Source organism: Leptodactylus fuscus, chromosome 4 (genome assembly GCF_031893055.1).
Source record: "Leptodactylus fuscus isolate aLepFus1 chromosome 4, aLepFus1.hap2, whole genome shotgun sequence".
Classification (NCBI taxonomy): Eukaryota; Metazoa; Chordata; class Amphibia; order Anura; family Leptodactylidae; genus Leptodactylus; species Leptodactylus fuscus.
In genome coordinates, this window is record NC_134268.1 from 160823005 (window position 1) to 160849233 (window position 26229).

Sequence of the window (26229 nt, forward strand, 5' to 3'; positions counted from 1 at the left end):
GGCGTATGGCACATTTATTAGAAATTGTTGAAGGATTTCATAATACTTAGGTGACAGCCTATTGTGTGAGAACATCTAATTATCAGTTAGGCCAAATTGCTGTACTATAGGACACTCTCTCAATGTGGCAGATGTACTAAGCTTGTCTGTTTGGACAGTGCAGACTTTGGGATGAATTTATTAAGCTACATGACCATTATTGTGGTGTCATTTGTGACATTTTAAGATTTAGCAATGCTGTTATATGTATTAAGCGTCTGTACCATTTTTGCTTAATTTGTGCCAAGTCTAGCAAAAACTGGCAAAATTTTAATCCCTAAGTGGAGTATAAAATGGAAGAAACCTGACAATAAATTAATTGAAATTCGACAAAATTTTCAAGCAATTTTCATAGTCGGCATTCAGAAGCAATGTGCTGGAATGGGTGGAAGAAGGAATACATCTTCATTTCAATATAAAAATGGAATTTAATCCTGAGGTTAACCATTTGATTTTTTTGTGCTTTTCTCTCTATAGATATCCACACCCCGTTGATGCTATCGATTTGTTGGATTATATTGGACTAGCATTTTTTTTCTTTTTTTTAATAAAATATTTCAATAAATATATTCAAATAAATAAATAATGACATGCCCCCATCCTTTTCTTCATAACCAGCTAAGGTAACATCTAGCAGCCACCAGCTAGTATTATGAAGGTCTGGAGGTCCATATTCATTAGCCCATCCCAACCTAATAATACCATCCCAAAGTACTCCGGGACTGTGTTATAATTTAGATGGTCTGGGACTATTGATACCCGGTTCTTCCTAGCACTCCTTTGCAATGTGTACATACACCCAGCCCCTGGACAGCATATGGATGACATTTGCCTCCACAGACCCATTCATTTCATCTAGTGAGCCCAATCTACAGTACATACAGGTGTAGGACCTGTCCTGAGTTTTGTTCTAGGCTCATTGCTGCCTAACACAGATCTGTCATAATATGCGATCATGTGAAGGGGGCCATAGAGACAAATAGGTCAGAGTGCTAGACATAAGAAACTTCATCCAGAACACTGACAAAGCACAAGGTCATATGCAGTGAGCATTAGTAATAGAAAACTGTCAGACAACTCCATTATTAAGGTGGGTAAATAGATATTACACACACACAAATATTTTTTATTGAAATAAACACTCTCCCACATTTGACCTAAAAAAAAAAAAATGTCGGTCCAATTTAATCTAACAAATCTGCCGTAGTCCACAGAATACTGGAAACAAATATACATTCAGAAGAAAACAAATGGTTAATAGCAGGGTTACATTCAGTTTTTACACTCATCCTCTTGTGTCTCTCTTCTACTGAATCTACAGTTTTATGAAAATGTGCCAAAATTACCATTTAACATGTGACTTTCGGCAAATTTGACACATTTTCAGACAGCAGAGGAAGGAAAGACAAGTCTTCAGCTTAACATACAACAAATTCACCAAACCATTTGCACCATTTTCAGAAATTTGACTCAAATTGTGCGAGACAAAACAGAACAAAATAACATTGAAAAATGTGGCAAGGAAAATGCTTCATTTTCCCCCTGGGCTAGGGACAGATTTATCACAGTGACTATCACAGTTTGCCTTCATCCAGTTACCAGCAATTTTTGCCAGAGATCTTCTTTTTCCCATAAACAGATGATTGCCTTTTGAGTGACAACCTGTTCAGAACTGATTTTCTTTGATTCTGTTCACATTTCCTTAGGGAAGGGACTCCGCTCATGTAAACACGGTAATTTCTGAGAAAATGACTGTAGACTTGATTGAGTTAAAGTGCCCAATCATTTAATACAATGCTGTTACACGGCTGAGGAGTAAACACGTGACCAGGCAGCTCCTCCACATCTGTCTTTAGTAGAATATGGATTGTCAGGGGAACAGTAATTCTGAGAATAACATACATTTTCTTCTTTTAGGTGTACTGTTGCAAAGATGAGCAATATCTATGAATCAGCAGCCAATACCCTCGGGATCTTCAACAGTCCATGCCTCACCAAGGTGGAATTGAGAGTTTCTTGCAAGGGGATATTGGATAGAGATGCGCTCTCCAAGCCAGATCCCTGTGTTATCCTGAAAATGCAGTCCCATGGACAGTGGTTTGAGGTAAGAATACAGAATGCATGCCAGGTCATGTTTGGTTATCAATTTAATAATAGAAAAATGTATGTGGATGGAACACAGCACCTCTTTTCTATGACATTGTTAGTCTCTATACCGACAATTGTGAAGAAAATTGGCCAAGAAAACCAGCCATCTTTCACATGGATTTGAATCCATGCGGCATCCATTCCCACAGATCTCTCATAGAATTCAGTCTACTGAGGGATCCATAAAAATGGACAAGAATAGGGAATTTGAAAACCTTCATAGAAAGGCATTGTTAATACAACCATTGTCCGTCATTGAAAAAAATGATCGTCACACAGACAAGTTTCATGTATGTGTGAATAAAGTCTTCGAATGGAACAAAACTGGACTGTTCAGGGGGGTTTAACATAACTAGAGACTGGTACCTCTGCAGCCCATATAACTATGCCCCTGTAGACAAGCATCATCTCAGGCTCTATACAGAGGAGACAATATGTCACATTTCACTGTGCCCCTCTTCTCTCAGTCATGTGGACCATCACTTGCTTTCATGCTCTCTATGGATTTGAGGAATTGTGACTGCTCATATGACCAATAGGCAAGAGGAACAGGACGTGGATTGTGGAAAAGGGGTTATCTGGTGGGCAATAAGCCAATAAATAGGTGGTATAAATTTCAACTAAGGAAAAGTAACTCAAAGACATGATGGACAAATGTAACAATCCTCCCAAAAGGTATATAGACGCATCTTTATTATAATTGCCAAGCTAAAATTCATTTTAAGACAATGTACGGATGTAGTACTGCTGAACTTGACTTTCTGCGGGTAATGATGATGTTGATAATAGTTGATTGAATTCGGTTATGTCAGCCCAGTTACTGCATGGATTATTCCTATTGAATTTGGTTTTCACACTGGCCAGTGTTTGTTCTATAGTTGTGGAAATGGACAATTTATGGATGCGTTTATATTGCTTTCATGAATGAATTTTAGATTGCGTGGATTTCCATCCCATATTCCAAAGACATACTGATAGGGGAAAATGTACATTGTGAGCCCTGTGTGGGGCTCACAATCTACAAATAAAAAAAAAAAAAAAAAAAAAAAAAAAAAAAAAAGAATTTTAGATTGAACTAGTGTCTGGTTAGGGTAGGCCTTTAGATGATGTGAGGCGTTATAGAATGTAGTGCTTACTGTTTATAATGAATTGGTTACAAACTTTTCATCTAACTATTCACAAACCAGTAGTGGAAGTAGTGAATATAACAACGTTGTATTCTATCATAATAGAGAATAATGCCTGTTCTTCCTCTCTGCTAAACTGACTTTCATTCTAAAACAGACATTAAACACCATTGTGCAGTTGCTAGCTTACATACGTTCATATACCATACGTTCATATAACAGCTATAGCTTACATATGTTCATATAACAGATCACAAGAGTAGGAGGGCAGGGAGAGGAGTGAGCAGGAGAAGAGAGGCAGAGACAGAAGAGACTGAATCGGAAGCTTTCTATCTTACCTCAAGTGCTTTATTCACATCAACACAAGCTAGTACTTCTCTGTAATGGCCTATATGAACCTGCTGCAGTTTTTCTGTGTGAGCGAGAGTTATGGAGCAGATTCTCCTTTACTTTTGGTGTACTGTCCAACATCATAACAGCTAGTCTTCACCTACAATCTCAGGGTGAACTGAAAATTAGATATGGAGCACATAGAGGAGGAAAAAGTGCTGCGGAATATTATGGTGCTATGTAAGTAAGCATAATAAATAAATAATAAATAAAAATGCAGAATACAAGTCATACAATATACAATACCAAGAAGACAGTGGTACTGTTAAAATGAATTCTAGAAATTCTATTCAGTGATGGATTCATTATCTGTAGTGGTGCTTTTTATTCTATAAAGAACATAAATAACATCCTCATGTAGAAAAAATCAAAGTGCCATTCACTGCTCCAAAACCTTCACATTTAATCACAACATGTCACCTACACAATGCCATTAGTGGAAGGAAAGTGTAGTTATCAGGCAATGGCTGATTCACCAAGTCCTTATACAAATCATAATTCCCAGAATGAGTTATTCATCATGTACACAAACTGTATTCTTTACTTTCATAAATTTTGATGAAAGGGTCGGTATGCTTTCAGGTCAGTGTAAACAAATCATATGCAGTAAGTTCCCCAAGTTGTCACTGCAGGCATTCAGCATTTAAAATGAGTGGCTATACAGAGGATTAGAGTTCAGTATCAACATTTTTGGCTTGTTTAAATGGATTCTACCATTAAAATACTTTTTTTTTTCTACTTAAGAAAGGCTATTCATCTCCTACCTTTATCAGTCACCTCCGGCCTGCCATTCGGTAGAAATACCAGTTTTTACCGCTATACAAATTAGTTCTCTCACAGCACTGGGGGCAGACCCCAGTGCTGCGAGAGAACTCTCTCCAGCGCCGCCTCCATCTTTGTCAGCAGCAACTTCTTCATTGTCTTCTTCCGGTGCAGGTTTCCGACTTCTAGGCCATGGGCCTTGGGCACAGCAGACTGCGCATGCCCACAGGCCACGCGAAAATGGCCGCTTACAATACTGTGCAAGCGGCCATTTTCGCATGGCCTGTCAGCATGTGCAGTCTACTGTGCCCAAGGCCCGCGGCCTAGAAGTCAGAAACCTGCACTGGAAGAAGACTCTGGTAGAAGACGAATAGCCTTTCTTAAGGCTATTCCGAAGTGTTAACTAGAAAAAAAAAGGGGAATGCCCTAGGGAATTGCTAGGGAATGCCCCAAAAGTCTGGATGAAAATAGAGAAGAGATCATGTGATCAGTTGTAAGGGAATTGCAATAGGAGCAATTCCCCAGTAGCTGCTGGAAACCCTGGGAAAGGGGCACAAGAGACAGTGAGCCCTGGTCTGAAACCCCCCACTGTCCCTTCCTACTTGACGGTCCTATGCTACGTAATAGGCAACAACTGGATGACAAAACCCTTCCGAAATACGTGACACAAAAAACGCAGCCAAGACAAACAACAACAAGGGAGATCAGCTAGTCAAGGGTCAGTAATAGTCGAGCAATGCAGTGTCAAAATCGATATCCAAAAGAGTAGTCAATAGGGAAAGCCAGAGGTTAAGAATCAGAATACAAGAACAAACAGCAAGAGAAAAGCCAGCACGCACAAGGCAATAGCAAGCACCAATGTGAATGTGAGCCAAGAATAAATAGAGAGGATGAACCCGCCCCGGAGTTGATAGGAGGATAGGCTGTCGATCACAGGGCAAGGCTAAACTTAACTATTAGAGGAGCAGAGGGAAATGAAGGTGAAGGCCGATGGTTGTGTGGTGGAAAATCAATTGCAGAGATTACACAGTATGAACACTGCTCAACGAAAAACACTAAGCAAAGAATCAAACTGGATACGCCTCCTGTGCTGCAGCATGAGAGCGGAGGGTGGCGCAGAGACCAGAACAGGCAGAGATGTTACACCAGTGCTAGGGAATGCCAAAAAGTCTGGATGAAAATAGAGAAGAGATCATCATGTCACCAGTGCTAGGCAATGCCCCAAAAGTCTGCTCATAGAAAATGTTGTAAATCGTAATTACAGTTGCTGAATGCATGAAAGAGAATGGAAAACTGGGTACCTTCAACATTTTTTTTTCACTCCAGGAACTTAGTAAGACATGAATTTATTGATTATAGGTCTAACTAAACTTTACAATTTTTGTAACAAAAACATATAATTTTAAATACTTGTTTCTCAGATACAAAGGTGAAGTTTATTCTACTGTTCAGACTTGTTCTAAGTTATTCACATAATCCACTACCAATGGGAAAATTTATATTTTAGACAATAACCAATCTATGGCTAAACAGTAAACAGTGCTTTCCTTTGAAGAAAGTTCCAAATGATTTCCTTTTCTCGCAGGAAAGAATTCGGCTGGAATGATTTGTATCTCTCCCTGCACGCTGCTATTATCATTCATTTTGCAGTGAAGATACTTGTCACATTTAATCAGCCTCCTTACAGAAAAATATTCATTTTCCTTGTCTTGTGCTTTATTGTATCTTTCTCATTCTTCGAAACAAAAATGGAACGCACTGGAAATATAGATTGCTCATCATTTTGAGTGTCACCAGGAGCGTTCGCAATCTGTTTAATTGAAAGAATATCATTAAAACACACATTCCTCCCATCCTGAAGCATTATTGTAACTTGTTAGAATTTATTGAAAATTCACGTCACTCGCTTCTCTTCCCCGTCTTTTGTCAAGTATCAAAAACGCAGATGTACAGGAGTGCTGGGTCTTTGAGGAAGAGTTCTGTTATCTGTCATGCTTTCTGCATACTCTGCAAGAATAAAAGGGAGCCCTATTATTATGTGGAAAAATTGGGATTCCGGGAACCTTGTAGTAGATTTCATCCAAAATGAAAAGCCGGCTCAGCTGGGAATCTTTTCTATGTGTGTCAGCTTCAATAGAAATGTAACAGCCACATGAAATATAGGAATCTGCTATTGTTAAGTAAAATTGCCTATACCGTATAGGACTGGGCAAAGAAAATTGGATAGATATTAGGCAGAGCTCATCTTATCTAGACAGTTTCTCCGAGATCATTGGATGAATTGTACAGTCAGTCTGTAACGGGGTTATCTTCCCTTTCAAGCTGTTTTTAACCTTCTTAGCATCAATTACTGCAGTTAATTATATACATCACTCAATACCCACCAGCTTTCAGTCGGTGTTCTGTCTTAGAAGATAGAACTGACGTATCGAAGTGATTGGAAGATATTAGTCAATGTGAATTCTAACTGATTGATGTTGCTGTCAATGCTGGAACATGTGTAATATGGATTGAATATCCTTACCTAATAATGACACCTTATTCTACTGGAGGGCTCACTATATGCAGTCATTCTAATAATAAGCCACTCAGATTAGGTGATGAAATAGTAAATCAGATAATCAGAATGATGACAGATACTATATGGAGATGCGTCAGACTTTGATGTGTTTATTGAGCGTTGTCCTGGCTTAGCCCCAACGGATGTGTTGTTGGGAAAAAAAATCAGGCTCAAACCTGGTTCCATCTGCATTCGGTATTCTGTTCGGGGAGTACGCTTGGGACCGCACAAACAGAATACTGAATACATTGACAAGCAGTGAACATATGAAAGCACAGACTATAATGGGGTCCGTGTGTTTTCCTCTCCATATGAATCTTTTGGACACTGCGGACTTTCCGAACGGAATACCAAATGAAGATGTGAACCAGGCCTAAGACAGAAGGAGAATTTCACCCAATTACTCTATAAATTGAAACTGGCCGGTGAATTCTTCTGCTGTATCTGAGAGAAGGATATGATAGAGAAGCTGAGCTATGTGATGTAAAGATCTGTGTGAATTGGAGCAGAATTTGAGAGGAGCTAGTATGCTTCTTGTCATGGGTTCCGTGGCTGGTGAGCTGCGAAATCTGACCAAGGTCAGACAGAACACTTATTCTTTCCACTTTATTCTTCAATCTTTGCCTTTCTTCTTGACGGACTTTGAGTGTGGACTTTGGCACTTAGAAATTCTGCTCCAAATCATATAGAACTGTATACAGTTTCATGAGTCTCAGCTTTTATCTCTCTAATCTATTATGCTCTTCGATAGAGAGTGGCAAAACTCAGATTTGCTTCAACTACTTTACTGGCATGTTATATGTGCAAGTCAGTCAGAATAATACGTAGGTGCAGTTGGTAGAATCCACCACCCTGGTTCTCCATACCTCCCACAATGAAGGAGATGTTGTCATCAGTAATCTATAGTGCTTTCTCTGACATACTGATGATGTCAATGTAGAGTATATTTTACATAAAAAGGTAATAGTGACATATTTACTTAGCCTTGAAACTCTGGGAATCAGGGTTCACACACATGACACCCCACTTATGTTCTTAGCTGAATAAATATTGAACTTTTGTTATAGAAAATTTGCTTTAGAAAGCATAAAACCTACTTGTTACTTGTGTAGATAGGCCTAGAACATTAGAACATTTCCAAGTAACATTTATACATTTTCCCACTGTGTGAGGCTTAGTTGTATGTACCTGACAAGTGACCTACATATGTAAGGACCTGACAAATGACCTACATATGTAGGCATACATCATTTACATACGGTATGGCTGGATGAAATAGCAAACTGGAAATATTTGTGTCATGGAGATACCGTAGTAAGCACCTGATTTTAAAATGGCATATAACAGGGAGCAAAGCTTTTACAATATAAAGATAGAATGGTAAATTCCAGCAGTCAGTAAATTGCTGGACACAACTTAAAATTAGCACCTTTTCTATTGTATATGATTGTTTTAAGGATGGAGGAGCTTATGCAGTGGTGAACCTAGCCTCTCTGCTGCCTGAGGCGGACGATCAAAAGGCCACAGTGGACCCTGCAACTTCTATTATGTCCCACAGTTTCCAACCCAACTCTTATGCCCCATAGTGGCCTACCCATGAACTATTATTATACTCGGGGGTCTTTTCAGACCTCCAAGTATAATAATCGGAGACCCAGGGGAGGTGAAGGAACATAATAAACAGTGTTACTCACCTCTCCAGGATCCGATGTTAATTCTAGCAGGCCTTGGGCCTGTATGGTAATGTCCCAGATCCCTGGAACATTATCATACAAGCCAAATGACTGTGCTAACAGTGACAACCTGTTACTGCTAGCACAAGCTTCGGACCTGTAAGGTAATGTCCCAGATGTCTGGGACATTACCATACAGGCCTGAAGCCTGTGCTAGAATTAACAGGCTGTTACTGCTAGCACAGGCTTCGGGCTTGTATGGTACCGCTAGCACAGGCTTCAGGCCTGTATAGTAATATCCCAGACCACGTGACATCTAGTGACATCTCTGAGTAACACTGTTTGTTATGTTCCCTCCTCTCCCCTGGGGCTCCGATTATACTCGAGGGTCTGAAAAGACCCCCCGAGTATAATAATAGCGGTAGTTGGGGGTTCGCGGCCTAGGGATACTCAAGCAGGTATTGGTGTATTAAGTATATTACTTACCTAGCTTGCTGCTGCTCCTGCTTCCGCCACCTCTTGACTTCGCCCGGCAATAAGACGTCTGTGTCTCAGCCCAGGCAGTGTGATGATGCCGCCTCTGCTAAGATGCAGAGGTCTAAACCAGCGCAGGAGAGAGCCACTCAGTTTGTATTCAGAGTGGCCCTCTCCTGTGCTAGTTTAGGGGAAAAAAAGTAAAAAAAAAAAAATGAAGTTGCTATGGCTGGCGTCCGCTCCAAGGTGCTGCCTGAGGCCGCCATCTCACCTAGCCTCATTAGAGCTGCGATCCTGAGCTTATGGCGGTTTTTATGACTGCAGATGATAGTAAATGCTACTATTTATTCATGTTATTCTTACCTATAGACGTACAAGTGTGGCAAACTTTAACATGGTAAATAGAAGCAGCAAACTCTAACTTGGCTCCTCCAATGGGCTTTCATTGCGTGGTCACACTGCAGCAAGTTACTTGAATGAAGTTACAGATTGCGGCATCTGCTTATTACTATAATAATTCTGTCTTATAATATAAAAATTCTGTCTGGATTTATATTTCTCTTTTGTTCATTTACTTCATTTTGTTAATTGATAAAAAATAAACTATTAATACTCCTTACTTTGCAGCAGCGTAGCAAAACACTACAGAAAAGTGCTGTGGAAAAAACACAATGCATTTTCACAGCGTTTTTTTTTCTGCAGCGTTTTTAGCTGCGTTCCTCAAAGTGGGGCCCCAGCCTAAAGCCGGATGCATATGACCGTATGAATTACCATATGGGCCCGTACACATGACCGTGAATTAGACAGTCCTATGTGCAGGCCAACAGTCCAGGCTTCAAAATAAGGAATAGGTCCTATCCCTGTCCGATTTTGCGGCCATGCTTCCGCGGCTCCTATTCATCGAATGAAATGCGCCATGGAAGCATGGCTGACACTTTGAAAAATTGCATTTTGTTATCTTGTATTTAAGATGTGGTCATGTTATACACAGATGTATTAGAGGCATCTCTGCTCTCTGTGCAGCTTAACAGTAAATACTTCCTACAGCAAACAGACCAGGTTCTGCAAAACTGCTCCGTCGTGTCTATGTAAATGTGTGAAAGTGAGGACAAGTCGCTGTGAGCTGTGACAGACTTGTAAATTCACACTTTTCACATTTTTGCAAATTCTTTACATTTATTTTTAGATAGACAAGTTTTAATACTTCCTAGTACGGAGACTTTTTTTTTTACTTACTTAAGGAATGGAATCTATTAAGTGTAGTATGTATATGCATGATATCAGTGACTTAACAAGCCCTGTTATCATCATTTACAGAATTTTTAAAGGGATTTTCTGTCCCCAAATGGAGTTTTCCTAATGATTATGACCTATCAGTATGTGATAGGGGTCCATCTTCCAGACCCTACAGAGAACAGTTGTTCTTTCAGCTTCCAGATGCCGAAAGCTGCTGTAACAGACAGAGAGTGCGAGCAGGCTTCTGGTATCTAAGTAATATTAGTGGCACCACAGGCCTATCCACATATCGGTGGTTCCAGGGAATTGCAACACCACTCCTATTACTTGAATAAAAGCAGCCTGCACACACTCCATGTCCTGGAATGAGTCTGCTCCATAATTTGGGCTCTTCAATTTGGCCGTGTGTCTGGACCCATTGAAATGTATGTGTCCATACTTTGATCTGCAATTGCGGATCAAAAGTACGTTCATGTCCATGAGGCCTTAATAAATTCTCCAAATTCTATTTTTACCCACCATCAAAGTTGTGTAAAACCCAAATACATGCTAATATAACTTCTGCATTATAGTAAGTGGCTATCTGTGACAGATAATTTCCTAAATATTTTGGGGCTAGGAAATATTAGAGACTTATTTACTAAAGGATGTTTCAAACATCCCAGATAGGGGCCCGTAAATAATGGGGCTCACTTAAATGTATGCAGCTTCCAGACAATAGAGGGCAGCATACTGAGGCAGTGTTCCCCTATTTACATCCTGGGAAACACATTTGCATATTCTTCCCACTATCCCTTTAATGACATTATATAGAGGTATTGCATAAAGATGACACTAGAGGAGAATAGAACTGCATTCGGTTTCCCTATCCGCATGAAAAATACAGAGAGAAAAGCGCTGCAAGGACTTTTTCCTCCAAATTTGTATGTGGAAACTACACAGACCCCCATTATAGTCTATGGGGTCCAAGAGTTTCCTAAAGTTAACCCCTTTTTTTATCTGGATTCCCAAGTGGACCCCCCGAACAGAAACCTGAACGCAGAACCTAGCCATAGAGATTTTTTATTATAAAGCTAAAAGAAATAAGACTGAAGAAACATTGCCAGGACTTTTACAGCAACATTCAAATCAGTAGTGTCTTATTGTTCATTGCCTATATCATACTATACGTGGCTTTGTAGATATCTAATAAACATTATACTAACAGCATGCGAGAAATGTGCTAAATGCACCAGAATAATGGATCAAGTGAGAGGGGGCATGGCAAAAACACAAATTATGTCACAACGTAAGCAGATCAGTAGATGGTGGCTAATGTCTAACAAGTCAAAGTGTAGCATTTATATATAGTCTAGTATAAATGTATACTGTCTAAATATGAAAATCTTCCCCACTATACTAAATAGAAGACTAAGTGAGGTTAGAAGTTGCACATTATTTCCATTTCCATGCCTTTAGATGTATCTCTTTTTGTGCTCAATGGAAACCACAAGAGATAACGCATACCCTGTAAGAGTTTGATAATGATAAGTTACAAAGACCCCTTCCCCCACACACCTGCCAGCAGGTCCCAGTAAGCAGTGTTTTAACATGTTCATGATTTTTAAGATTTCTAGTTGTTTCTATTTCAGGAACTTCCATTGTTGTAGGCTCCAGGTGAGGAATGACCTTCAGCCGATGTTCTCTTCTGAATTATGTTATACTTTTTATCACATTACACATACTCTTATAGAAACCGAGCTGACTGAGTTGAGCAGATTTGACTAGATGGGAAAACGTCAAGTTGGGAATATTAAATTGTTGTCAGTGACACATCAGTCAATAAAACGATTGTGTCCAGTATCTGATGGATATTGATATTGATTGATGTGTTCTTTCCTAACGAATGTCTACTGTGTGTAAATATATAAGAATTGGTACGAATAAATCCCCCAAATTATGTCTCCAGGACATCATAGTAGACTTAACAAAAAATATTTTTATTTTATTGAAATTCAAAGTGTGTTACCATCTGATTTCTGCCATGGATTCGCTGCTGGGGTGCAGGGATTGATGGTTTTGTTTCGCCAAAAGTCCACGCTGTATTTTTCAGAAACGACATGGAAGCTCTATTTACATGCATGAAGTTGAGATTTTTAATGGGTATTAGGCAAAGAAATCAACATGAAATATGATGTGTGAAATTACAAAACTTGAATAACCAAAACTTTTAAAGCCTGCGACTTAAGACATAAATACTGTGTAGTCACACAGACACATATAGAATATGATTTTATGACACAATATTGCATAACAGTATTGTCTTGAAAAGGAAGGACACATCCGTATTTTTTTCAGCTTACGTCATCCCACTTTGGTAATGTACAGGTAACTCCTTATAGTATAGCTACACTCCTCACATCTCTATACTATACTAATTTCATCTCTAAGTAGATTCCATGTTATTTTACAAAGTTTGTTAGAAACCTTTCTCTTGCATATACCACCTCATGGCTGGTGAGCTTTACACTACTTTAATAGTACTTTAATACTTTGGACACAAAAAATGACACAAGGAGTTAACATTGAATGAACATTGGGCTGGTACTCTCATTGACTCATTGCATCACCAAATCAATTTGGCTTGAGGCTACTCTGATGGGCTTCAACATTAAACCCGATTTGGACCTCACTTCTAGGGGACCACCAGGCTGCTACCAAGTAGTCCTGGTGACCGCTGGTCAAGCATGCCAAGATACAATGGTGTGAGGCACCAGGGATTAGGCCAGAGAGCGGTCAGGTACAGACTGAGGTTGGGTCAAGTAGCATGCATCTGTGTTCATTAGTAGAGATGAGCGAGTAGTACTCAATCGAGTAGGTATTCGATCGAATACTACGGTATTCAAAATACTCGGACTCAATCGAGTACCACTCGCTATTCGAATGTAAAAGTTCGATGCAGAACCAGCATTGATTGGCCGAATGCTATACAGTCGGCCAATCAACGCTGGTTCTTCTCCTACCTTTAGAAGTCTTCTCCGTGCAGCTTCCCCGCGGTGTCTTCCGGCTCTGAATTCACTCTGCCAGGCATCGGGCCTGGGCAGAGCCGACTGCGCATGCCCGCTTGTAGTGCGGACATGTGCAGTCGGCTCTGCCCAGGCCCGATGCCTGGCAGAGTGAATTCAGAGCCGGAAGATGCTGCGGGGACGCTGCACGGAGAAGACTTCTCTGAGGATCCAGCCCGACCCTCACTCGTGGACTTGGTAAGTATAATTTGATCGAACGTTGCTACCCCTGAAACGAGCATTTTCCCCCCATAGACTATAATAGGGTTCGATATTCGATTCAAGTAGATGAATATTGAGGGGCTACTCAAAACGAATATCGAATATCGAACATTTTACTGTTCGCTCATCTCTATTCATTAGACAAGTTCAAGATCAGGACTGGTGGCAAAGATATGAGATCAAAAACAGGCTGAGTAAGCAATAGAATTTTTTATAGCTCAGGAAACAGACTGGGAGTGTGCAACAAGAAACCAAAGACTATATAACTCATCAGACAAAAACCAGGTCAACTACAAAAATTTAGGGTCAAATACAATATTGAGAACAGGAACGCCATATAGCCGGAAACAAGCAGGCTAGAACCTTTGCTCAGGCAGAACGTGGCTAATAAAGTAGACTTATATATATACTGACTGGCAAAGATTGTCTGATGAAGGATTTGGGTAAAACCAGCAGCATCAACAGCAGTAGAAAGTGAATGTGCATGGCGGTATGAAGGAGCAGGAACCCGATGGCTGTGCCTGCTGTGATAGGTGTTCATGTCAATGAGCTCAGAGCACTGGCTTTATAATAAAGTACAATGGATGACTTTAGTATTATAGAGACACATCACAAAGAGAGTACAACAGAAGACACTAGGGTAGTAAAACACATAGCAAAGACAGTAGAAAAAGCAGAAAATGCTAGTATAATAAATACACATAATAAGCAGAAGACACAAGTGTTATAAACTCTGTCAAGGCTAATTTAGTAGGCGGCTTACTGTGAGTCACTCAGCATTGTGCAGGCCTCTAGAGAGGTCGGAGAGATACAGCTAGCTGTGACTGTATAATATTATATGCTGACCTATTATGATGGCTTAATCCAATACTGAGCATTTATATTGAGTACAATGCAGCCTTCCACTTCAGAAGACAATGCCATCTAGCTCATTTTGGGCTTTAATATGTAATCAGCATGGTGCATTTCTAACATACTGTATTTGTTGTAACTGCAATTTCTGAGCTGAGTTGTGATGGGTGTATGGTTACATGTGAATATCCATAGTATGGACGTGTGGTGTACATCAACTTCAGTGGGTAGAGCGGGGGTATATTTGTTAAGACTGTAATTTCTTATGCCAGTCTTAATTGTATTCCCCTAAAGGCGGTAAGTGTCCGGAATATATAAGAGGCAACCCCTTAGTAATTATGGTGCATATTGGGAGGTCCCATGCTCCTGAACTAAAATCTGTTAGAATTGACATCATTTTTCAGACATGAGTTGCAGTAAATCCAATGGCCCAAGGCCTCCCTGACCCTTCTAGATCCCCACTCTCCTCCATCCTGTGGGTAGAAGATGAGATGAACCATCCTGGGACGAAGCTTCTGCCACTTTTCAGGCACAGCCCAGTTAGTAAATCTGACCTGCGCATCCATAGTGGATATGTATAAGCCAGAAAATGTACAACAGTGATCTATTGTGATCAGGTTATGGACTCTAGATTTTAAGGACACATTGATCCAAGGTTTTTATACTGATTGCCAGATTGGAACCGGGAAGGAATTTTTTCCCTGAAATGCGGCAATTGGCATAAGACTCATGTTTTTTTTTTGTCTTCCTCTGGATCAACACTGTAGGGATTGTAGGGTTATAGGTTGGACTTGATGGACTGACGTCTTCATCCAACCTCATCTACTATGTAGCTATGTAATAGTAATGCAATTATGGATCTAAAAATAACCCCTTGTATATTTTACAAACAAAACCAATTTTTGACTTGAGTTAACAAGAAAACATTGGTAAGAGTGATGGTTTTTGTGTCAAAATTTGTGACTTTTAGAGCAGTTCTGACCTACACAAAACTTTTTGGAAAAGTAGATTAAACTAATAGCATAGCCGAAATAAATCTAATAGATTTCTTGATGTTTTAAGCAGATAATTTCCAGATCCCAGCACAGTTTAAGACTATTTTCATGGTAATGCATGGTAATAAGAGTTGTACTTTTTTGCCATTGAAATGTTATGAAAGCAGATGTTTTCTTTCCCTGAATGCCTAACTCATTTGCTGTCTCTATTTCCGAAGCTTAGCAGAAGTATTATATGTACTGGGATAACATGTTTGCCGTTCCATCTAACATTTTAATCATAAGATATCAGCAGGAACTCAAAGACAGGAATATCTCTTGTTGATAATCGTCTATGCATATATTACCATATTAAATAGGCAGTTGCTTTCAGACTATATAGATATGGTTATGACACATATAAATATTTTTTTCTTTCCCTTTGTACACATGGAAATAAGACTCAGAATGTTTAGTAAGCCTTTATTTATAGAAATACTGATCATATTTAGAACTTTTACAAATTAAAAAAATCTGGCTAAAAATGTTCCTAACATTTCTTTTCTCGCTTACATTATCCTTATGACCAGTGGCTTAACTACCGCCATAGTAGCAGAGGCAGCTGCCACAGGGCCCGGGACATTAGGGGCCCGGTGAAAGCTACCCCTGCTACCCCCGCTCTTATCACATACAAACTGTTGTAACTGCGATAAGAGCAGGGAAAGCTTGTAGGACCTGTAGCTGAAGGACCTTGTGTGACATCAGCCGTCACATGACTAGGTAGACGTGTCTTTATAGCCCTTGCAGTCTTGCAAGAGATGAAGAGAAGGAGAGATGTGCTGCTGGGTAATGAAGGGGAGGGGAGATGTGAGATGCAGAATGGAGAGTATGTGTTTGTCTGTGTGAGTGTGTATGTATGTGTGGTGTGGAGGAGGGGAGAGGACAGTGTCCTGATATCTGTGTATTAGGAGGAGGGGGAGGTCAGTGTCCTGATATCTGTGTATTAGGAGGAGGGGGAGGTCAGTGTCCTGATATCTGTGTATTAGGAGGAGGGGACAGTGTCCTGATATCTGTGTATGAGGAGGAGGGGGAGGTCAGTGTCAGTAGATGGATCAGTAATCTACACATTGCCTGCAATTGCTGTTACTAATGACTGTCTAATAGTAGTCAGGGGGTGCTCTGTGTATTGTATTGTAATGTATTGTACTGAAGGGGAGGGGGCTGTGAGATGCAGAATGGAGAGTGTGTGTGTGTCTGTGTGTGAGTGTGTATGTATGTGTGGTATGGAGCAATTGAGGAGCAACAGTAACCTAGAGGCAGAGATGAAGGGGAGGACATGAAAATGGGGGAAGAGATGAGGGGTGCATGAAACTGGGGGCAGATGGAGGGAGGACATGAAATGTCATGTGACAGCCGTGCGTTATTAAAGATGGCCTACAGACTGCAGCGGAGCAGGTAAGTAACTTTTTTTATGTCTGTATCTCCCCTCGGTCTCCGATTATTATACTCTGGGGTCTGAAAATACCCCAGAGTATAATAATTGTTCATGGGTGTTCATTATGGGGCATAATCCCGTGTGCAGGGGCCACAATGGGATGTGATACTGTGTGCAGGGGCCACTGAGGGACATAATAGAGCGCGCAGGAATGCGGCGTGAGGGGGGGGGGGGGGGGGGGGTCGGTCGGTCAAGGTCTTCGGTGTCGGTCAGGAAGGGGGGGCCCATGTCAAAAGTTCACCACGGGGCCCTGCCATTCCTAGTTACGCCACTGCTTATGACGTCCTTTTTTTAAAAAGAATTGTCAAAATATAGGTTATGTCCTACATACACCGTAATATATGGACATTACAGTATATGTAGGACATAACCTATATTTTGACAGTCCATGACAATAATGGTCCAGCGAATAGCCCCAATGAAAATGATTCAGCCGTATGACGTCTGTTAAAAAAACGGACGTTACATGACAAGTTTTCACTGTCATGTGAATGTAGCTTTAAGCTAATGACTAGAGATGAGCGAACAGTAAAATTTTCGAGGTTCGATATTCGTTTCGAGAAGCCCCTCAGTATTCGACTACTTGAATCGAATATCAAACCCTATTATAGTCTATGGGGGGAAAATGCTCGTTTCAGGGGTAGGCAACGTTTGATTAAATTATACTTACCAAGTCCACGAGTGAGGGTCGGGCTGGATCCTCCGAGCAGTCTTCTCCTTGCTGCGTCCCCGCGGCGTCTTCCGGCATTTCATTTACTCTGCCAGGCATCGGGCCTGGGCAGAGCCGACTGCGCATGCCCACACTACAAGCGGACATGCGCAGTCACCTCTGCCCAGGCCCGATGCCTGGCAGATTGAATGAAGAGCTGGAAGACGCCACGGTGAAGCTGCACGGAGAAGACTGTATAGCATTCGGCCAATCAATGCTGGTTCTGCATCGAACTTTTACATTCGAACAGCGAGTGGTACTCGATCGAGTACGAGTATTTCGAATACCGTAGTATTCGATCGAATACCTACTCGATCAAGTACTACTCGCTCATCTCTACTAACGACCCACATAACAAACTACAGATAAAAAATACTGTGGGGAAAATAAAAAAACATTTTTCATTGCATTTTGGTTGTGTGTTTCTGTTCATTTTTTCTTCTCTTATAAAATTTACAGGGAAAATTGACATGTTGCGTTTTTCAAAGCTCTTTCAAATAGTTTTTTTCTGCAATGTGTACATGGCATTAGACAGAATCTCATTAACTTTGCAATATTTCCACAATATTGATGCAAGAAAGAAAAAAATCACACATACCTGGAAGAAAAGTTTCTGCATTATGGGGTGTTAGGCTAAAACCCAACATAGCAAACCATAGCTAAAGAGGTTTTTTGGCAGCATTATTCATTGTGTTTTTACAGCATTTTTCTCAGAATTTTTTCCTCCCCTATTTAAACTAAAGGGAAAGCCCTTTCCTTCCCCCCAGGCAAAATTGACGTTGTGCTTTTTTCTCAAAAACAAAGCTTTTTGAACACTATTTGCTCATCTCTAGTCCTATCTATCATCGTAGCCCCCCCCCCACAGTATTATATGTTCCACAGTGGGCCCCCACATAGTATTATATGCTCCACAGTAGGCCCCCTCCCACACACAGTATTATATGTTCCACAGTGGGCCCCCACACAGTATTATATGCTCCACAGTAGGCCCCCTCCCACACACAGTATTATATGCTCCACAGTAGGCCCCCCACACACACAGTGTTATATGTTCCACAGTGGGCCCCCACATAGTATTATAAGCTACTTACCTGCAGTCCCACGAAGAGCAGTGGTGACCCTACAACTTCCACCAGGCCAGGACAAATCCCAGCTTGGATACCATAGGCCACAGTCCTACTACTGACCTTATTATTAATGCAGTGCTGAGCTATATTAAACCCAGACTTTGCTAATGACATTTTGACAAAACCACTCTGATTTACTTTGCCATGTCATCACCTTGATTTATTAAAATATGAGAAACAGCAATGACCTTAAAATAGGAGAAGGTAATATATTCACTGTAAATTGCAGCCTGTGGAAAACTTCAGCACTCTAAATTTATAAAGGTTATAGAGATCTCTGGAGGTTCACGAACACTAATCCCTTCAAAATTACTTTAAAGTTATCTCATTACAAGATGTTTCAGAAATGCATCCGTACTGACATAAAGAAAATATTACACCAATGTGTAAGGTGGCACTGGGTTATCTGCCTTTTCTTACATCTCAATAACACACTTTAGACCTTAAGATCAGCTAAGATCTGTCACGCTCTAAGAATAGATCAGAGACGGGTAAAGGGAAAGTAGATGGCCGCCTATAGTCCACAATGCTAGTATAAGAGAGAGACCACAGCCACATAATTCCTTCTCTTACCTCTATTACCGATTCTGATCCTACTTGTAGGATGTTCCTTCTCAGTACCATATCCCAGATACGTAAGCTGTTGCTATGGCATTGTGAAAAGAGGACAGAATGGGGACACCCTAGTTCCACCAAATAAGCGTGCACTATATCAGCTCTGCAAATGGTTGTAGCATAAGGGATAATAATGGAAAACTCCTTTAACCAATGCAAGATGTCATAGCTTGCGTCTTGCGTTCTGAACTGAGAAACTAGACTGTTATTTTTTTCTTTATTTTTTGCTAGCTTCTCTCTTGCACCCCTGAATGTATTATTTTCATTAGATCTTCTGTGATAGCTTGACATGTATTACTATACAGCCTGGTTCAGACCGGGTTTTTTGCTCCAGTATTTAACGTGGAAGCCGCCTCAGATTCCAGACCAAAAAGCGGTTAGCCGCGACTGAATGCCGGGGCAGTGCACCGGCATCCAGTCACGGCACTCCGCTCCGGATTAGGCCCAAATGAATGGGCCTAGTCGGGAGGGAGTGTCTTCAGGTGGACGTCCGCGGCTGAATTGGCTGCAAAATCCACCTGAAGAAATGGCATGTCACTTCTCTTTTCCGCGAGCAGGAACAAACTGATTTCAATGGGAGGCGTTTTTTGGTCAGGATTTTGAGGCTGCATCCGCCTCAAAATCCTGACCAAAAAGACCGCTCCCATTGAAATCAATGGGAGCCGGTCGGTTCTTTTTTCCGGGAGCCGCTTGTTCCAGCTTCTGGAAAAAGAAGCAACATGCTCATTCTTTCAGGTGGATTCGCCTCGCGACATCTGCCTGAAGACATTCCCTCCTGACTAGGCCCATTCATTTGGGCCTAAGCCAGAGCGGAGTGCGCAACTGGATGCCGGTGCACTGCACTGGCATCCAATCACAGCTACCCGTATTTTGGATCAGAACCTGAGGCAGCCTCCATCTCAGGTTCGATCCAAAGAACCCCGTATGAACTTACCCTAAGACTCTCCTTCAGGAAATGTTCACATGACACTATTATATAAGTAAGTGTCCATTGTAATCTATTCAGTTATTTCTTGAAAGTTTCTACACCTAGTTTTATTAAAGTACAGCATTTACAGATTCCCTTGAAATACTGCACATATTATTAGATGAAGTGCCACCTAAGCAAGAAATAGAAATCTCACTATGAACTATTGTTTGTGGCTTTTCCGATGTGTTATCCCATTCCATTAAATACATTTATCCCACAAGTGATTAACAAGAAAGAGCAAAGCTTAATCTCACTTTTTTCTATCCATCCCTTAAGGATTTCTTCTAAGATAGCTGAAATAATTTCTTTTTGCTGACTGCGAAAGTAGCATATTGCAAAGAGCACTTTTGCCAAATTGTAGAAAGCTCCGCTGGCAGCCATGGGATTTCACAATATTAAATAATAATTAAGTAACGCAAAGCCTTGTGGCTGACTTCGAAAGTCTTTGGTACCCAGTGGAGTCCAATCATTTACATATGAGACATGGATCTGAATTTCTAAGCTGAATCACATAGGCTGCGGTCTTCCTCTTGTACAAATATGTGCATTTAATTAATTAGTCGATGACTAAAGTGTAGTTGTAACTCTGTATAGTCTGTGTGCTACAGTGTACAGAACTACAATGCATAGTTGTCTCTTCTAAAGTTGTCAGATTGAGAAAATTCACCTGCAAGCAGACATAGGGTCTATTCACGTGGAGGAAAATGGTGAGGAATTTGGTGTGGAATTTCAGCACTGAAAAAAAGCACCTCTCTTTGTCTTCAATGGGTTCCTTTTTCTGCTAGCAGAAAAAGGAACACATTGAAGTCGATGGGAGGCTTCTTTTTCAGCGCTGAAATTCCACATCATATTCCTCACCATTTTCCTCCGTGTGAATGGACCTGTACTTTGCTTTTTAGGTACTTACATTGAAATGAACAGAGACGTACAAGTACACCCACAGAGACCACAGAACCCCCATTCTAGAGGTATAGACCCATATCTGGCAGACAATTATGGCATACTCTACGGATAAGGTAGAGATCCAATTGGTTGGACTTCCACCAATTATTATGTGATGGTAAATCCTATGGATGTACCATAGATGTATGATGCTAGGTTCACACCTGTGTTCATTCGGGTTTTTATTCGGGAGTTCTGCTCAGTGATCCTCTGAACGGAAACCTAATCTGCTTAAAAATGCGGCTACTATCGGAAATCCGCAGATCCCATAAACTATAATAGGGCCTGTTGGGTTTCCGCCTGGAAAGGGCGGTAAAATATGGAGAGAAGAGCGCTGATTGCAGGACTTTTTTCTTCATTTTTAAAGCGGAATGGGGAACAGAATCTCTGAACAGAGACCCAGAGCAAGTAGTGAACCTAGCCTTAATTGGGAGTATCCCTTTAACATGAAAAAAATTGTGACCACATCCATAAAAAGCAGTATGGAATTCTACTTCCAGATCTCCTTAGGCGGAGTTCACACAGGGTATTTTTGTCAGGATTTTTAGGCCGAATCCGCCTCAAATCCTGACCAAAAAGATGACTCCCATTGAAATAAATGGGAGACGGTCAGTTATTTTTCCTGGAAAAAGAAGCGAGATGCTCATTCTTCAGGCTGTTTCGCCTCACGATCCGGCCTGAAGACGCTCCCTCCTCCTGACTGGATGCCGATGCAGTGCACTGGGATTCAGTTGGGGCTACCCATTTTTTGGATCGGATCCTGAGGCGGCCTCTGCCTCAGGTTCCGGTCCAAAAACACTCGTCTGAACTTACCCTAAGAGAACCTGTTAGATTTGTACTCTTTTGCCAAAAGCTTCATTCCAGCCGCCTGTTGTGACACTTTGTTTCTAGGGGCCTTGACAGTTATGAGTCACCGTTTGCAGATTATATGCATTTCCATAGCAACACAATGATCTGAGAAGAAAATATGATGAAATAATAACTTCCTCTCTCGTATGCCCTTTCATTTAGGTCTACTTTAATTTTAGACATAGAAAGTTTGGTATATATTTGTCACCATAAGTTCTAGACATTTTCCACATACCATGGATTCCTTTCTAAAGACAAGGTTTCTTCTTATTATTTGCTTTCATTTTAATGAAAACTTTGGAATTAGAACTACATTTCTAAAGATAAAGATATTTATACCTAGAGTATGTTGTCATTCGATAAAAATGCCGCTGATGCTGTTATGTAGGCTTTAAAATTTTCTATTTAAAAAAAACAAAAAAAAAAAAAAACAGAAAAAGACACAAAAATGTGTAAAAAAACCCCCAGATCTGCAGTGAAGTGTGAAATGTTAATAATTACAGCTCCAATAACCTGCACAAGCACTGCCGGGTTCAGAATCATAGACATATCTTGGGGCAAAATGGTGGCTCAGTGTTTAGCCTGGCAGCGTTGGAGTCCTGGGTTCGAATCCTGCCAAGGACAATATCTGCAAGGAGTTTGTATGTTCTCCCTGTGTTTGTGTGGATTTCCTCCCGTACTCCAAAGACATACTGATAGGGAAAAATTTACATTGTGAGCCCTATATAGAGCTCTCAATCCACATCTAAAAAAAGAATCATAGACATATCTATTTATATTACGGAAATTGGACGAACACTCCAGAAGATCTTCATCAAACCACTTCATAGGATATAGTTTATTGCTATTATCCTTATACTGCCCACGAAAAACAAGTAAGAAAAATCTTCCTATCCACTTGCTGCTACAATCAGTTTCCTAAAATATATTGCATTTCACCCTGTTCTCAAATAACTTATGGAAATTGTGTTTTATCATCATTTCCTTAGGGTTCCAACGAGCCTATTTAAATATAGGCTGGAAAGTCCATGAATCTATTTGTGCATTGGGTTGCCATGGAAATAAACTAATACATTGAAATATCCAACACTGAATAAATTACTACTTCTCACTTACACTGAACATTTAATTATGCATATTCATGAAGAATTGTGTTCGACTCGAAAATATTGTGTACAATTTCTTGCAAGCTGCTTTTCTACAATCCTACTTCCTCCGAGTGTTAAGTTGTCCTTGGCACTGAGAAGATGTAGAAACTGTAATTTATTTAGAAAAAAAAGACTATGGGCTCGTTCACATCTGCGCCCGGGACTCCGTTCTACAGGTTTCCGTTTCTGCACAAAACAGGGCAGGAGACGGAAACCTGCAGGCATCTTTCAAACCCATTCATTTGAATGGGTTTGAAAAGTGTCTGGCCATGAGCGCCGGTAAGCGTTTTATGCTCTCCACGCTGAAACCGTTTTTTTTTTAACCGGACACAGAGTCGGACATGCAGTACTCTGTGTCCGGTTTTAAAAAAGCGGTTTCGCCGTGGAGAGCATAAAACGCTCACCGGCGCTCACATGCAGAAGACGGAAACCTGATAATGGAGACCCAAACGCTGGTGTGAACCCAGCGTAAGAATTGCACAGTAGGGCATATCAGGGAAGTTTCCCATAAGCAGCCAATCTGGTTAACGTCTTTGATCAATTTTTATTGAAAATGTAATTTTGAAAGGGAAGTGCAAATCTGAATCTGTTCTCGTGTACTCCTTGTATGGTGAGTCAGGAAAGGTTACAGAAATACAATTTCTTATAGTACTATAATAGAAATATGTACACACACAACACTTATATGGCAGCACACTGAGACCACTATGTTCCATACTATGTAATTGTAGGCATTCAATGTGCACGTTCCCTCCTTAGGCCTATGTAATAGGAGGGTATTTTATGTCTTCAGGATAAAATATCTCTGCAATACAAATGGGAGAGTAAACTAGGTCTGTACCAAAATATGCTGGATACCCTGTTTCCCCGAAAATAAGTCAACCCCAAAATTAAGACATAGCAGAGGTTTTGTTGAATTGCCTAATATAAGGCACCCCCGAAAGTAAGACACCCCCAATAATAATAATAGTTCTATGCAAAAATTGTATGAAGAAAAATATTGCAGCCGGCTGAACACTGTGCGCGATGTTCCGAATGCACAGGTTGCTGGCGCCGCTGCGATAGGTTGTATCCACTGTTCCTGCTGCTGTAGGATGAGCTGGAAGATGCCCGCTGTGTATACACTAAGCATTGTATGCTGCGGGGAGTCCACTCTCCCAGCTCATCCCACAGAAGCAGGAACACTGGATACAACGTACGGTATCACAGCAGCGGCAGCAGCCGGCTTTCCTGTGCACACGGAGCACCGCACACAGCGTTCAGCTGACTGCACTGTTTTTCTTCATACAGTCTTTGCGCAGCAAGCACATGTCCGTGTAGCACAGTGGCGGCAGCATCACACAAAAATAAAATAAGACATCCCCTGAAAATAAGACATAGCATATCTTTAGGACCAAAATTTAATATAAGACACTGTCTTCTTTTCGGGGAAACACGGTATCTACAAAAAGATAAATAAAACTGTTTAGGGTCAGTGCACACTGAGTTTTTGGTGCTGATTTTGACGCTGAATCAAAATCATCCTCCAAAAAAAGCCTCCCAATAGAGTTCTTTTTTGGAGGCTGACTTTGAAGTGGATTTAGCGTCAAAATCAGTACCAAAAACTCTGTGTACACTGACCATTAGACTGCAAAATTAAAATTAAAAACATATAATTGATGGTCAGTGGACAGTGTCCTGCACATGGTCGCCAAAAATTGTAACTATCTTCCTATAAAGTGGGTACTGGGAATCCCTAGAAATAAAGGGAAGTCTCAAACGGTTAAATGGACAAGCAAAAGGAATACACAATCCAGATCCCATAAAAGGGTATGATACCAGGCGATACCATGTGGAGAAACACAAAGAGTTAAAATTAGTCCCAATTTGTAGATATCCAACATATCTTGGTATTTTGGTACAGACTTAGTTTGCTCTCCCATTTGTCTTTAATAATTTATGTCTCGGAACACATTTTTCTGGTGGCCAGAGTGCCCTATCATATATATCTCTGCAATACAGTATCATGCCATATGTTTAATTTGGGTCAGATTCCATATCAATTCCAGGGGCGTAGCTATGGTGTACAGAGGTAGCAATCACTATTGGGTCCTGAAGTTTGAGGGGGCCTAAAGAGCTCACAAGAAAACATTATACTGCATATGGTAAGGTGGGTCCTTTACAGATTATGAATTGAGGCCCTGCTTTTGTAAATGGTGGGGTACACTAAGTCCTTTTATAATTCCAGTGAGCCCTAAGAGTAGCATTTATCTTAAAGTGACTGTCCATGTCTATGTCAGAATCTACTCTATAGTGTAAGGGATACTTACCTAATTTTAATTTTTCTTAGTTCTTGTTCCTTGGCTACATTTTATGTTACCTCTATTGGGACAGTAATATTATCTGTGACCGCGGTGGGAGGAATTTACTAAGACTGGCGTATTATGTTAAAATTATTAATAGATTCCGACATCTTAATAATTCTTGTTTGCCATGGTCCATGTGCCAGAATTAAAGTCTGTGCCAGTCGTCTACTGGGGTAGATGTCAGGTATAGCTCACCCCTGCTTTCTGGTGTGAGATATAGTAGATCTGTTGGATCAAGACCTGGCCACATTTTTGGCACAAACAGTTACGCTCAATTGTTTTCAAGGTTCTTTTTGGCTTGTCTAACTTTGACCTCAACCAAACATTCAATGATGACAGCCGGTGCCCATTTCAGCTGGAGATGTTGTCCTTCATTAAATACTGAAATGAATCCCCTGCAAAAATGCAGATAAATTATATAAATGATAAAAAATAGAGCTATTATTTTTAGTGATTTTTTTTTACCTAATGAGAAAGTTTTCTCTGTTTTTCTCTGTTAGAGCAGCAGATGCAGTTATGGGGGCAGAC

General features: G+C 40.6%; 1 protein-coding gene across 1 annotated transcript in view; it reads left to right on the plus strand.

The window, feature by feature from the left end:
* The window catches only part of CPNE4 (copine 4), a 301821-nt gene that overhangs the window by 117743 nt on the left and 157849 nt on the right, over positions 1–26229 (plus strand). The window contains exon 2 of the mRNA XM_075271282.1: positions 1957–2143. Within this exon, the coding sequence (XP_075127383.1) occupies positions 1973–2143 (171 nt within the window). The 5' untranslated portion in view covers positions 1957–1972. The remainder of the gene's footprint in view (positions 1–1956; positions 2144–26229) is intronic.